Source organism: Rhipicephalus sanguineus, chromosome 9 (genome assembly GCF_013339695.2).
Source record: "Rhipicephalus sanguineus isolate Rsan-2018 chromosome 9, BIME_Rsan_1.4, whole genome shotgun sequence".
Taxonomy (NCBI): Eukaryota; Metazoa; Arthropoda; class Arachnida; order Ixodida; family Ixodidae; genus Rhipicephalus; species Rhipicephalus sanguineus.
In genome coordinates this window covers 80,373,039-80,388,564 of record NC_051184.2, presented here as the reverse complement: position 1 = coordinate 80,388,564, position 15,526 = coordinate 80,373,039, and the positions used below count along the sequence as shown (strand labels likewise).

Here is a 15,526-nt window from a genome sequence, read left to right as displayed (position 1 = left end):
GCTTACTACTACTACTACTACTACTACTACTACTACTACTACTACTACTACTACTACTACAACTACTACTACTACTACTACTACAGCGAAAGCACGTTAATTCGAACTCGAAGGGGACTATAAAATTATTTGAATTAAGCGGAGTTCGAATTAGCGGGAGGGCGCTGGAATGAACGGAAATCACGCCACACTGCACGGGCAGAACCCACAGAAGCCACCTCTGGGCTCGTTATTGCGAATTAGGCGCTACTACACGTTTGTGGCAGGAGATTTCGTAAATTAAGGTCATGGAGCTAAACAGAATTAATTGATCAGTCAGTGATGCGCCAGAGACAAGCACCGACATGCATTCATGTGAGCAGTGAGTCTTAATGTCGAAACATATGACGCTAGTTATGCTCCAAAACACGTTTATTTACATAGTAGAGTTAATGCAATCAAAATAAAAAGTAATCAGTAATTTTCACTTGCTTGCGTTTCTTCTGTAGCGACTCCAGGGGCATTGTTTGCAGCTTGGCCAAGCGCTCCAGCGCAGCGTCCAAATTCTCACCTGCTGAGAAATGCTGCTGTATCATTGTTTTGAATCTCTAGTAAACTTGGTTTTGTTTGGTTTTGCAACACACTGTGATCACTTTGGGCCGACTCCTGCTTGGAGAGATGAAAACCAGGCGCTCCCAGTTCGAACTAACCGTTGTGGATATCGACGCGTTCGAATTATCGGGAGTTTTCCTCCATAGAAATGAACAAGGCTGTGCCGGGACCAGGGTGTCAGTTTGAATGAACGGTAAGTTCGAATTAACCGAGGTCGAATTAACGAGCTTTTACTGCACTACTTTTTCTACCACTCGCAAAATAATGCGGGCAGAGGAGAAGACCAAGCGAGTCAAGATGGCCCGTTGGTATGCGCAACTCCATTCTCTACAAGCCCCACATACCCGTGATCCAAGTTGGCGTGAATGTTAGAAAGAGACGACAAACATGCCAACTGCGCGATGTTTCCAACGAATGCCAGTCGCACTAAAAAAGTGGGCAGCGATGGAAGGCTTAAAGCCACCGAATCCACGCTGAGTACTCTCACCGCAGATTGGGTTTCTGACCCGGCCTGTGCACCCCTCTAAGCACACAGGCACACTAGGGAGCCCCGCCGCCCACCGACAGCAGGTTTTGACACCCACTACCTCCATGAGCCATTCCAGCCGAGTGTTTATGGCACAAGGCCATGGGTCAGGTGATGATCACCAGGTTAATTGCGGTATATGTGTTTGTAATGACGAGAAAAGTATCCTCTCACTATGATAAAAACTGCGGACTACTGGATAATATACAGCGCTAAGAGATAAAGTATGAGTATGTTTTTTATAAAAAGAAAAAAGTGGGCAGCGATGTTAAAGCCACCGAATCTACGCTGAGTACCCTCGCCGCAGATTGGGTTTCTGACACGACTTGTGCACCCCTCTAAGCACACAGGCACACTAAGGAGCCCCGCCGCCCACCGACAACAGGTTTTGACACCCACTGCCTCCCTGAGCCATTCCAGCCGAGTGTTTATGGCACAAGGCCATGGGTCAGGTGATGATCACCAGGTTAATTGCGGTATATGTGTTTGTAATAAAGAGAAAAGTATCCTCTCGCTATGATAAAAACTGCGGACTACTGGATAATATACAGCGCTAAGAGATAAAGCATGAGTATGTTTTTTATAAAAAGAAAAAAAGTGGGCAGCGATGGAAGGCTTAAAGCCACCGAATCCACGCTGAGTACTCTCACCGCAGATTGGGTTTCTGACCCGACTTGTGCACCCCTCTAAGCACACAGGCACACTAGGGAGCCCCGCCGCCCACCGACAGCAGGTTTTGACACCCACTGCCTCCCTGAGCCATTCCAGCCGAGTGTTTATGGCACAAGGCCATGGGTCAGGTGATGATCACCAGGTTAATTGCGGTATATGTGTTTGGTGAGTAAAAAGCGACCTCACTTGACGTGTGGCAGTAGGCGTGCGCACGGTGGGGGGGGGGGGGGGGGGGGGAGGCTCGCTTTATCTTCACGCTTTTGAGAACATCGCGCATACATTTCGAGTAAGCGTATATTACACTCACAGGAGGGACAACTGTCGAAGAGACAGTTACTGAATTAACAATGTCACCCAGTAGACGCCGACCAGAGTTACGGCAAGTCCAGCATGCCTATTCACGCAACTGATACGCGAGTTACATTATGTTCATAGAATCCTGATGGATTAGGTATTGCTCCGTGCTACTACGCTAAGGTATAGCTAAGCATAGGGACGTGCAGCGTTCTCCATCACGGGGGCCAAGTTTCAATACTTCCCTCTGATTGCGTGCTGCTCAGGTGGTCGATCTGTGTAATGTCAACATTTGCATGCGTGCATATATACTTAGACGATATCAGTAGAACGATGGAATCGAGCAGTATATAGGAAACCTGGGCACCAACTGCACAATGCATTAAGTCGGCTCTCAATGTACGTAGCGCAAAGATGTGCGCGAGATACACCAAGTGTGCCAGTAAATGGCGCTTTATTCAGAGAGCGCGTACATGTTTGAAACTACTGGCCACTGAATGCAGCAACCGAAGCAAAACGAGGCCGATGAAGCCATAAAGAGAATTAGGAGCATATGAACAATCCACTCACATTTTATACGTAGTTACCACACTTAATTTACTGTTGAGTCCGCTCAGTGACCATACATAAATCGGAAGAACATGTGATATCCATATGAAGAAGTACACAAAAATATTCCAGTATTGCCGAAGGGAACACGTTACCCTGGCCGAAAATTCGGTCTCTGCTTGAAGCGCTCTAGGAAGGCGTCGAAAGGCCAGAAAAGGATATGGCCGTTTACGCTTAATTTTGCCATCATGCTGCATATTGTGGCGGTACTCCAAATTCTGTTACAGTGACTCTATTGAGCGCTTCGTCCACGCGCGTAATGTTTGAAGCCTGGAGGCAGCGTTATGTTGAGACGCGTTGAAGCGAACGGCCTGAACGCGCCTTTCAAAACGACGCGCGTCAGCAAAGCCTGCTTCCCTGCACAAAGGCTATTTTTGCAAAGAAGCCAGCTTTAGGTAAACTAGGTGTAGGTAAAACTAAACTTCACGTAAACGTATGTGTAATCCAAGGAATTACACATACAGAAATACCCGACAAAGTGGACGGGGAAGCACCTTCCGTCGTAGTTCATTTGATAGGGCATCGCATGCGTAATTCGAAGGTTGTGGGTTCAGGTCTCGCCGAGGGGCAGGGTGATCTTTCGTCCACTTTAACTCATTTTAATTTACGTCATTATTTCTACACTACAGTTAAAGAGAACATTCATTGCCTCCTATGCTTTCCGTGGCTTAATTCTCTGTTATATTCATTTGGTTATGGCGTTTCAGGGTATTCATGATAGCTAGATGAATAAATAGAAAATTCAAAATATATGAGACATCAAATACATCCAACCTTTTCGTATTGTTCACTATTTTTGATGTTCTTATTTTATTATTTCCTTTATATAGGGTTAATTACGGTAGAGGTGACATTAAATTTATTGACAATCAGTTCATCTCGTATACTTATAAAGACATGTTGTTATAACGACCCGGTGTTCGCCATATCATCGGAGGGTTTGAGTCATGACTCAATAGCAAGTTTCGTCATCTAATATAGGCTAACTTAAAAAAATTCAGCTGCTATTGGTACCAGGCCACGCGGATAATATTTGAACGAAATGGTGCACTCATTAGCCACAATATCCTTAAGTGGACCCGCCATCCCAATTTTACAAGATACGGCTTACGCGACAGCACGAAGGCTCAGAAACGCTTGTTTGCGACGCGAAAAAGGCAAATTATCATTGGACAAATTTAAAGATTTCACACATCTAAGATATTGCTGGAATAAACAGTGGTGTGCATCTCGCCAGTGAGAAGTTTCTTACACCAAATTATCCTGTAGAATTCCGCAATTGAATTATTGCTTACGTAAAGGTGGCCTCGAGGCGTCTCCTTCATACATGTATTCCAACTAAATCGAAACAATAGATCATTTCTCTTTATCCTGTCGCCGATATTCTAATAAGAGAGAAAGATACCTTGTAGCTTCACTTCGGAAGACAGGACTAGCGATAAATGGAGTAATTTTATGATTTGGCGGGGCTACATTAATTTATAGCCGCAGGGATGTCTGCTCTGCTGTGTTCGATTACATAAATGAAACAAAAGTTTACCGGGTTAGTCTATTTTTATCTCTTGATATTTTAGTTCGAAATCCGTCGTTATCTCCGTCAGAAAGCCCACCCGACAGTCTGACCGCTTGCTCGTTAAGCATTTTCATTTATTCGGTGTTTTACTTTTAGTCTAACTTTCTAGCGTTTTTCAGCTTCATAGGTCTTTACCTTAAACATCCTGCCGCCAGGTTCTTTGTGAGTGAGCGCCATCAGGTAAGAGGATACCATCATAATCATCATCAACGGAAGGCGCCATCAACGCCGTCGCCATCACCGAATCGCACACGCAGGAGGCCTAACGGTTTGCGACGATGCTCGGACTAGCGGACGCTCTCGAAGACGCAGCCCAGGCAGCAGCGGAAGCTGTACAGGATTTCCTCATAGAGTTCAACAATCCGCCAGCTGCGTTGGGCGGGCTCGGAGCGGCATGGCCCCCCGTACGCGGACCCTTCAATGGCCCCAACGAGGGGCTCGACATGCCATTGGCCGCGCCGGAAGTCCGCCCGGAACTTCCATTCTTCGGCATGGGACGCGCGAGGTACCCCGTCATTGGAGACACAGTAACCGCGCGAATTTATTTAGGCAGAGGAAACGGGGTAGCCAGCCCTGCCCACGGAAGCCAGGTGCGATGCAACCTGTGCCCACCGGACTGGGCAAAATTATCCTTGCCTAACCACGCGAAGGACTGCTGCCCCGAACACACCGTGACGTCACAGCGATCGACGGAAGAAGTGGAGGCCTACCGGAAGGCCAATGACGTCGCCGTCACGGGACGCGACGTGCCCGATCCCGTCCTGCACATCGACGAAGCCAACTTTCCCGAATTCCTGAGGAGAAACATCCAGGCGCGGAACCCTGGATCGCCGGTGACTGCGTTGCAAACACAGTGCTGGCCAGTAGCACTACGCGGCAGAGATCTCGTGGCCGTCAGTAGCTCAGCTTCCGAAGAGAACTCACTTGCCTACTTGGCCCCGGCCATAGTCCACGTACAGCGCCAGCCGTCCATGCCACGCGGTTGTGGCCCTATAGTACTGGTTCTGACGGCGACCCAGGAAGCTGCCCAGAAGGTTCGGGTTGTCTCTGACGTTCTCATCGAAGGGTCCGGGATGCGAACCATGTGCCTCGCGTCCGGGTATGCGAAGCGGCCGCAGCTGAAGCAACTCGAAGAAGGCGCCGAGATCTGCATTGCCACACCCGGTCGCCTCCTAGCCTTCATGGAGGACCTGAAGGTGAACCTGCGCCGCTGCACTTACTTTGTATTGGACGAAGCGGACCGCATGTTAGCGATGGGATTCGCCGAACACCTTCGCACTGTAGCGGCGAATGTGAGACCCGACCGCCAGACGCTCGTGTGGCTCGCGGAGTGCACCGAAGACACGCAGGAACTCGTGGAAAAACTGACCAAGGACTGTATAACCGTCAGTGTAGGCACCGTGGTCCAGAAGTATCACAGCTGGCGCGTGAAACACATCGCCGATGTTTGCGAGGAGTCCGCAAAGGAAGAAAGGCTCGTAAGCCTCTTGAAGGACGTCATTCAAGACGAGAGGGACAGGATGATAGTATTCGTCGAGAGGAAGCAAACGGTGGAAGACCTGATGTGGAGCGTCCGCCTTCAGGGCTGGCCAGCCGTTGGTATCTACGGCGGGCACTCGGAACAAGAACGCGAGTGGGCCCTGAACGCCCTTAGTTTCGGCAAGGTACTCGTCTTGGTGGCGACCGACGTGGCTGGGAGGGCTATCAACGCGGAAAACGTGCGCTTCGTCGTCAACTACGACTGCCCGAGCAGTCAGGACGAGTACCGGCGCCGCTTCAAGTACGCGGTTCGTACAGACGGGACCGGTGTGGTGTACACCTTCTTGGGACGCGACGACAGCCGCCACGCTGAGGATCTGACGCGGTTTCTCAGAGAGGCCAAATTGGTAGTACCGCCGCTACTACAGGAAATGGCGAAGAAGGTTGCACGAAGATAGCCAGTTGGACTTCTCCGTGCTCTTGGCTTCGTATTACAAATTGGACAGATGGCGAGAGTGTTCTCGCTGAAGTATAATAATGCTGTCGCCGCGCGCCATCGACAATGCCTGGCGCTTGCCGTAAAATAATGGCGACATTTGTTTTGCGCGTCCAAATTTGCCCTGCGCTCCGCAGTATTTCAGCGGACGTTACGAAACCCTACAAAAAATAAATGCGAAACCCTATGAACAACAAACACTTGGGTGACTTATAGCCCTAACTTGGGTAATATCTAGCTCCCACCAACCTTGCACGTGTATTTTCATTGAATTCACCATCCGAGATGGGAATAAAGCAGTTGTTCATGATGGCATTTGCTAAGTAGTCTGCTATCTGCTATACCTGCCGAAGTGTTCGTTGCTTAACGCGACCAAAGCAAACTGTTTTTTTTTTCCACGATTCGTTACTTTTAGTGTTACTAGCCGTACATTTACGGTGCATTCCCTCGGTTTTCGTCGTCGCATTGTTGCGATAGTTCGCACCATTTCAGGTTGCGATAAAGTTTATGCTAAGCGTTGACGTTGCGAAGAGTATGGAGACGTGAAACACACGGTTCGTTAGTCACAATAGGTTTTGCCATAATGCCTGTGATGGTTTCGCGTCGTTACAAGTCTTAGCCGTGGCCCAATCTTCTATTTTCAGACTCGGCGCCATTAACGGGTTGACGACGTCTCTTGCCTATAATCTATTCAACGTATGTATTCCACACGATATAGACAAATATATTCGCGACTATTTACTGCTTGAAGTAGTTTATACCAATATGGCAACATAAAAACCGCCTTTGCTTTTTCATTCGACGCCATGTTACACGACAACGATACTTGCATGGACGACACGATATGCCATGCGGTTAAATTTTACCACCTTTCAATATGGCCCGATGTTCTATTGATTTGCCATTGCTGCCTCAGAAAGTTAGACCTTATGAAATCATTTTCGCCGACGGGAAGCTTTTGATCTTGTATATTTCCATCTGCAGATATTGAAGCGACACTAGATTAATACATCGAAATATTTTCGAGAGATCATTTTTCAGAAAAGCATTGTGGTTATTTTTTTAACATATCTTCGTTATTATAAGAGGGAAATGTAAGATGTAACTGTTGAATATCGCGCCAGACCTTTGGCATCCGAAGGTCTATGACCTCACGGATTTCAGTCTTTTGTCGTGCTTTAGCTACATTAACTCAATAAAGTTTTCTGCAACTTGCCATTTTAGCTCTCCATCTTTCCCGTGATATATGAGCAGCGTTCGTGTGATATAGTGCACGGGGAAATAACCACAACGGACGGATTTAGCCGTCGAGTTGTCTCAAGGGAATGCATAAAGGACCCTGTGAGTTTTTTTTGCTTGATTCTTAAGTTTCTCATCTCACCTTTCGACTCTCAATGCACAGCGGATATTGTTTTTTATATGTGGGGTTTTACGTCCCGAAACCACGATATGATTATGAGAGACGCCGTAGTGGAGGGCTGCGGAAATTTTCACCATCTGGTGTTCTTTAACGTGCACTGACATCGCACAGTACACGGTCTTCTACCATTTCGACTCCATCGAAATGCAGTGGCCGCGGCCGGTATCGAACCCGCGACCTTTGGGTCAGCAGCCTAGCATCGTAACCTCTGATCTATCGTGGCGGACTATTTACACACCAGATAAGGCGTATTCGCGCACACATGGACAGCTTTGGAATTGTATTTTTTTAACAGCGGAGTTCGGCGCAGAGGAAGTCGAAGCATAGCATAGCCATGTATAGTGTTATATAGGAAGGGGTGGGAAAGGAAAGTGAGGTTTAGGAGGAGGGAAAGAAGATGGGAGATGTTAAATCATAGCATAGATATGTATAGTATAGTATAACAAGAGGTGGGAAGGGGGAGTGAGGGTGAGCGGTGATGTGAGCGTGAGGAGCATGGAAAGGAGAAGGGGGAGAGTGTAAAGCAATGCATAGCCATGTCTAGTATAGTATGGCAAGGGGGTGTTAAAAGGAAGAGCGGATAAGGAGGGTGAGGAGGAGAGAAAAGAGGTGGGGGAGGGTAAACCATAGCATAGCATTCTTAGGACAGGTGAGGGCTGCTTCATCCCCAGGGTGAACTCCCTCCGGGTTCTGGGTATGACTATCAAATCCAACGGCTCCAATAACCTGACGGTAACGAGACCATCCAGAAAGACGGACAATGCCGTCAAACTTATAAGGAGGGTTGCCAACCGCCAACAGAGACTTGGGGAAGACAATCTCGCAAGGCTGGTGCACGCCTTTGTGATGTGCCACTTTACCTACGTTGCAGCCATGTACAACTGGCAGAGAGCGGAGCGTGACAAGCTCAACACGTTAATCAGGAAGGCCATCAAGAGAGCTCTCGGGCTTCCCATGTACACAAGCTCGGAGAGACTGTTTCGTCTCGGAATACACAACACGCTGGAAGAAATTGCGGAGGCTCAGAAGAGGGCGCAATTCGCCAGGCTGTCCACCACGCGTTCCGGTAGGAACATCCTGCGGGGGTTGGGGACTCCATGCAGTGACGGAAATCGAGTCTCGCTTCTGCACCATTCCTCGTGAACAGCGAGGACGAATCACCGTTGTCCCCATCCCGCGAAACGTCCACCCCGAGCATAACGAGGGTAGGAGACGGGCCAGGAGAAAGGCTCTTTTAGAAAGGGCTCACGATCAGGCCGGGGACTGTTGCTTCGTCGACGCGGCCCGGTATCCCGAGCCATAATTCTTCAGCGTCATCAGCCGCCACATCAACAAGGTGCACATAATGCCTTACAGATGTGAAGCGGGTGCCTCGCTTCTCCACAGAATGACGAGTGATGGCGAAGTGGGTGCTTCCCAACTTCACAGAAATTAAGATTTATGGCGTAGTGAAAGTGTTTATGCAAGTGTACTTGTATTAGTAGCCCCAAGAGCGTTTACAACGGGCTCTAGAAATGCCGCTCTTGAAACTTTCGCTATGACTGTGCTGCGCTTTCCGCTCAGGCCTGGCGTTTTTTTTTTGTCTTCTCACGTGACTCAAAACCACTGAGGGGGAAAGGCCCAAAGGCGGATTTAGGTATTTTCCGGGGGGGGGGGGGGGAGGAGGGCCAGCTTGTATGACTGGTGATGATAGTAGCTTTTCTTATTCACAGAAATTCTGCCATAACTAACTGCTATCAATGCTTGCAAGTTTGTTTTGTCTACATAAGCAGAAATAACACTTGAATATATAGAGATGTAGAAGAAATAAACAAATATATGCCAAAGAAATATAGCTTCGCCAGTAACTGCGATTATTCAACGACTGGGAGCGGTCTTGCGCACCATATGTTAACAGGGATCAGCAGACGGCTAATGCCTTTGTACGTGCTGCGTTTTGACCACTCAGTTCACGTTCAACTTTCATGAGATAGACAGCACGCAGGTCACTGCGCTCGCTGCGACGGCTGTGTTTCCTTACGCCAGCGTTCTGGTGAGTTACACCAGGTTGTATGCTAAAAGAGTGAGCTGCTAGCCATAGTTTGTATTACATTACAATTTGTTGTCATCGCATTCACTGTTTTGCCCTTGAAGCAAAACTGTGGTTTCTAATATATACGATAACCAGTGCGCTTGCGAGTTGCTTGCTGCGGTCACGACAGCGTCAGCACACGTGGAGTTGTGCCTAAAAATTGACCAATTTAGTGTAGCGGCTTCCACGTCTTGTCTGCTGGTTCTCAATCGACTTTCATAAAAAATGCATATACAAGCGCAAAAACCAAACATAAGCCCCCAGCCCCGTCGACGAGCGTTCAACGCCTCATGGCGAGGCTTGCAGGTAGCAATCGCGAGAATTGCTACTGGTCGGACATTGTTTATCCCAAGTTGACCGCTGAGGTCAAGGGGGATAACTACGCATAAAATAATGAGCCCAGGCGGAGCAGGAGGAGCAGAGGCAATGCAGCAGAGGCAGAGCCTGTCTTTGGGTGAGGAGAGGCAGAGGCTGAGGTTTGGAACAATTGCTGAGCAGGTTCCATTGTCCGCTTTCGCTGAGCGATTCATGTAGTACGTGTAAAACGCCACAATGCACGTCACATTTGCGCGAAACGGGCTAATAATGCTCTCAAACGGGTGCATGACTCATCCGGTGGCATAACTGGAATGGCAGCGACGCTACAAGCTTCGGTAATGATAGCAGCATTCCACAGAGGTGGTCAATGGTGTAGACGTTCGTTCCTGTGCGGGCGTAAATTAACGTGGGTTCCAGCCCAGTCGACGGAATTTTCCTCTCAGATTTCGGTTAGTAACGTTTTACGTCATCACATTTGGCTGGCAACTGCTGCTATAAAGATGCCTGTCGTTCAGGAAAACGCCCATTCGGGGTAGAAAAACTGTGCTACAATGACAGTAAGAAAAGATGACACAGACCACGGCGCTGACTCTCAACCAAGTGTGCCGTACGGCAGTACATTCCGGGTTTGTTCTTAATTTTTGAGCTCATCATATTTTAGTTTTCGAGATGAAACAAAAATTAGCCCCTGCTATTTAAGCTGACCGGGTGTCGCCAATGCGGTTTTTGTCACATGATCGCCATGATTACATGCCAGTTGAATCCAGGCAGTACATTATTGCGATAGTAATTATATGGACACTCTATCCGCATTTTTGGCATCGCCATCGCCGTGATGTTCCGTATAACGTCCTAATCGATAACATCGCCCCGCGCGTCGTATCTTCTGCGTGCGAGTGAAAGCGTATGAGGGCTGCCAGCGATCGCGGCTCAAGCGGAGAGGAAACGTACCGGCCGTCTCCCACCTGGAGGGGGGACTGCGTACTTTGACCAGGTGGGCGTGGTCGCCAGCGGTCGCGCGCGCCGTGTCTTGTACAGCGATCGGCAGACGGCTAATTTCTTTGTACGTATTGTGTTCTCACCTTTCCATCTGCGATTAACTGATAGAGTACGAAGGTCGAGTCACTCTTTGCGCCTTACAGTGGTCGATATCCTTTTCTTTGATATTGTAGCGCCAAATACCGGGCAGTCCCTATGCTGCATTTAAGTACAGACAGGCAAACTACGAAGAAAATGGGGCCATATTTTATTTACTGTTCAAAGTTCATCGAGATTAGACTTTACACGGGGGCACTCTAACAGGCGACAGCAGAAAAAAAGACGGCATGGTCTATGCTTGGTCCGGCCCTGCGCTTCCTGAACTCGGCGATGCCATCTTTTATCCTCTTCCCCCACATCCGCAAAATTCATGTTGGGACGGATTACCAGAAAGGCTGTATTCTGCTCTAGACGCTCGTCCGCTCGTTCCTCCGACGTCAGCGAATGCAGACGATGAAGCTCTTCCTCGGATTCGTGGTCTTTCGACGCATTCTCCGCTGTTGCACCTCGTGCGTCCCCCGATTCTCCAAATACAAGTTAATGAGCCTCTTTAAAGAGAATCTTGTGGGAGTTATAATCATGGCAAAAATGTCACAGGACTCTGTTTTTTTTCTTAAGGAGTAGTAAAACTTCGCGAAAAGTACTATTGAAGAATGCTGGTGGCCTCATCTGCAAGGGGACCCTCACCCTGTCCGTGAGGGACAATGCAGAAATCTAGAGGCGGAGGCCGGGGAGGGGGAGGTCAGGACATCCGGACATCCTCCCTGGATGTCCGGATGGGCCACGAGTTGGGCGGGTGGCGCGAATGAAAGCGAAACTTTGCGCTATTTGCCCAACACCCAGCTGACAGCTGTCAGCAGAAGATGTCACCGGCAGGCATCGACTAACGACTACCTCACGCAGCTAGACAACACTTCACGAATTCTTCAGTGCGATTAATAAAGCCGGTCCTCCTCTTAGTTGTTTACCGTCGTCATCATCAACATATCGTCCACTGCATGCAGACCAAGACCTCTCCAAATGATTTACAATTTACCCCACCTTCGTGGGCTGTTTCCATTACATGTCTGCGAAATCCTCAATTTCATCATTCCGCCTATCTTCCTGCCGCCCTCGGCTGCTTTCCTGATTTATCGGTATCTATTCCGTTGATCTGACAATCGGCTATCTACTGCACGTGCCTCCCTTTTTTTTCTTAATAGAAGCAGACATATCAGAATGTCCCACCAATCAATTTTTAAATGCGAAGCATCTTATGGCGGAGTTTAAACCGGTGGTGGTGTGCGGCGTGACCACCCTTACTGCGCATGCGCGAACCCTCTCCATACGCTTCCCCTCCGACTTTCCCCCTCTCCCCTCCACCTCTCTCACTTCCCCCTCCCCTCCTTTCTCCCCTCCCATCTCTACTTCCCCTCCCCCTCTCTCACTTCCCCCTCTCCCCCGCTCCCTCTCCCTCTCCACTTCCCCTCTGAAACGTGGGCTCGACATGCCGAAACGCTGCTTCGCATCGCCTCATGGTCCCCTTTAGCGGGAGAGGGCGTGATTTTTGTTCCATCGCGCACGTGGTCCCCCTCCTCCTCGAGTTTATTTGTTCACCTCGAAGTTCCCTGTGCGTCAGTACTGGCCGGGTGAAATAGTTCTAAACTTTCCGCTTTAGGGACAGCGGTAAATTGCCGATTACGATTTGGGAATACTTGCCGCTTGCACTCCAGGTTATTCTTATTCTGCGGTGAATTTCCTTTGCATGCGAGGACAAACAAACAAACAAACAAACAAACAAACAAACAAACAAACAAACAAACAAACAAACAAACAAACAAACAAACAAACAAACAAACAAACAAACAAACAAACAAACAAACAAACAAAACACAATCAATAAAATAATCAATACTTCGAAATCATGATTGCGAGATTCGTAAGGTTCTACAGGAGCACATTTTAAGGATTAAGGCAAGCAAAAGACGCAGGACGGTGGAAGACACGAGGACACAGCGCCGCGTTGTACGTTTGCGTTAAAACTTCAACGTACGCAGTAACAACTAGTCAATCGGTATATTTTAGAGGAAAACTGCATTCCTCGGAAACATTGAACGGCAACCGTAGCACATTCTAGAAATATGATGCAGCTCGGCGGCGTCGAGGCAAGCCCTTGACGGCCCCTCATGGAAAGCCTAGGCCCGGCCACCTAAAGTTGCTGGTTTTTGTCGATAAAGTTCATTCCTCCCCCTCCGCCATCTTGGACGCCCTTTATAAGATGCTTTATAAGATGCTTTATAAGAGTTTTTTTTACAGCGAAGCTAGGCCGGCCGTAAAAGCTTTGTTGTGTGCAACGTGTACAAAAACTATCATAAGCGTGAACCGGAATGCGCTCTCTTCATATACTTTACAGTGAAGCTGTTTAAAGGGATACTAAAGAGAAACAACGAATCGGTCTAGATTGATAAATTGTACCTTGAGAACTACAATATCGTTAATTTCACCATCATATGTTTATTATTAAAGAGAAAATGCAGTTCAAAGTTTCATTTTTAAATCTCGCGCCAAAATCTCCACACGTGACGTCACGGATTTCAAAGTGTATTTACCGTATTTTGACGCCATTGGCTGAACAAGATTTCTCAAACTTGGTGTTTTAGCTCTTGGTCCCCTCAGAAAACAGTGTACTTCATTTTTACCGTTCGGGAACTACGTAGGCCCTAGTAGGCGCCGACAAAATATGTGACGTTACGGAGAATGGTGCGGATGCTTCAATGTGGCGTCGCTGCCCACATTTTCTTTTTGCGCGAGTTCTCGCTTACTAAGCGTGTTCTCGCATCAAGCGCGGTGTTTTTGGTATCGTGAAAGAGTAGTTTACTAATAAGAGAAAAATCGTTTTGCTCTGTAATGTCCCTTTAGGCTATCGGTAACTTGTGCTCCATCGTGCAGAACTCCGCAGGTGGGTAGGCGCCGCAGGAATTGGGCAAACCCCTCCACCGAGTACAGCAGGTGCGAGCGTTAAAAGAAAAATCTGCTCGGCGAAGTGGAGCGCGTGAAACACGTGAAAGGGAGGGAGAGAGAAAGAAAGAGAGAGAGAGAAAGAGAAAAAAAAAGGCGAAGCTTGCATTAAGTCGCGCGAGGCTTTAAACAGCAATGCTCAACGATTCTGAAGTATAACAAAACTGCCAATAACCTAGAAACAACCTAACAACAACTAGATAAAGCCCAGCAACGACCTAGAAGCAACCCAGAAAACAACATAGCCAAGAGCCAAGCAGCTACCTAGAAGCAACGTTGCATCACCGAGCTAAAAGCCTAGCGACTACCTAGAAACAACATAGCATCACCTAGCTAAAGCCTGGAAACAACCTAGAAGTAAACTAGAAACAACCTAGCATAACCTTGCTAAATCCTAGCAATAACTTAGAAGCAACCTAGAAACAACCTAGCATCACTTAGGTAAAGCCGAGCAACAACCTATAAGCAACCAGATTAGACTTCAGAATCGTCCCGCTTCGCTGCTTGAAGCCTTGCGCGACTTAACGCAAGCTTCGCCATGTTTACATGTTGAGATGCGCATGATCGCGGTAGTAAAAAAAAATTTTGCTCACAATCTCCAATAAGAAGTAATTAATGCCCAAATTAATTTATGAAATAGGTATTATTTAATATTATTTCTATTATTTTTAGTTAATTTATTACTTCGAAAGTTATTTAGGTGCGATTGATTAATGCCCGATCGCCAAAATTCAAGTTTTCGACACAGAAGTAAAATAAATAGCCTATCTCTGCACGGTGAAAGAAGAAGCTGCCTAAGCGAAATAGCGATCATTTGCCAGTAATATTTGAGATTGCTTGTCCAGTAACTTCATCCTGTTCTCAGACTCGACTATTTATAAATTACGGCAAATTTAAAAAAGATCTAGAAAATGCGTTGACCACACATTCGGATGAGCGAGACGATATAAAAGCTATGAGGCTAAGTGCATTAATTAAAAGGACGTACAAAAAAGCAGAATTTGTTGTAGAGTCTGCAAAGTCCATTTCCGGTAGTCCTTGGTGGAATTCAGATTGTACACGAGATTACCGTCGACGACAGGCAGCTCGGAAGAAGCTTATGTATAACCAGTCCCCCCAAAATTGGTCCGATTACAAATTTTACGCTGCAATATTTAAACGCACAGTTTCTTTAGCTAAAGAAGCATAGGAAACACTATGATTACCTATCGAATCCTAAGAACAAAAAATCGCTGTTTAGGTTTATGAGATCACGAAAAATTTTACCATCACCAAGTAATATAGACTGTGAAATTATGTCATCAGATGAAATGAAGAAATCTTTGGAAGGCATAGCTAAAGGCCTGGAATGTAGATTCACATCAACTAAGTTATACAATTTGCAAGTACCAGCGCTAACGGTGGATTTTACTAAAGTTTCATTGGAAGAATTAGGTCTAGTG

General features: G+C 47.4%; 1 protein-coding gene across 1 annotated transcript; it reads left to right on the top strand.

Annotated features, from left to right (window-relative positions):
- The first annotated feature begins 4,543 nt into the window (after nucleotides 1-4,543).
- Nucleotides 4,544-6,202, top strand: LOC119405667 (probable ATP-dependent RNA helicase DDX5). The gene has a single exon (XM_037672509.1). The coding sequence runs from the start codon at nucleotides 4,544-4,546 to the stop codon at nucleotides 6,200-6,202; it is 1,659 nt and encodes a 552-aa protein (XP_037528437.1).
- The last annotated feature ends 9,324 nt before the right edge of the window (nucleotides 6,203-15,526 follow it).

Bases quoted from the DNA above. Each gene is read 5' to 3' on its own strand.
- LOC119405667 (XM_037672509.1), top strand. From the start codon at position 4,544: ATGCTCGGACTAGCGGACGCTCTCGAAGACGCAGCCCAGGCAGCAGCG.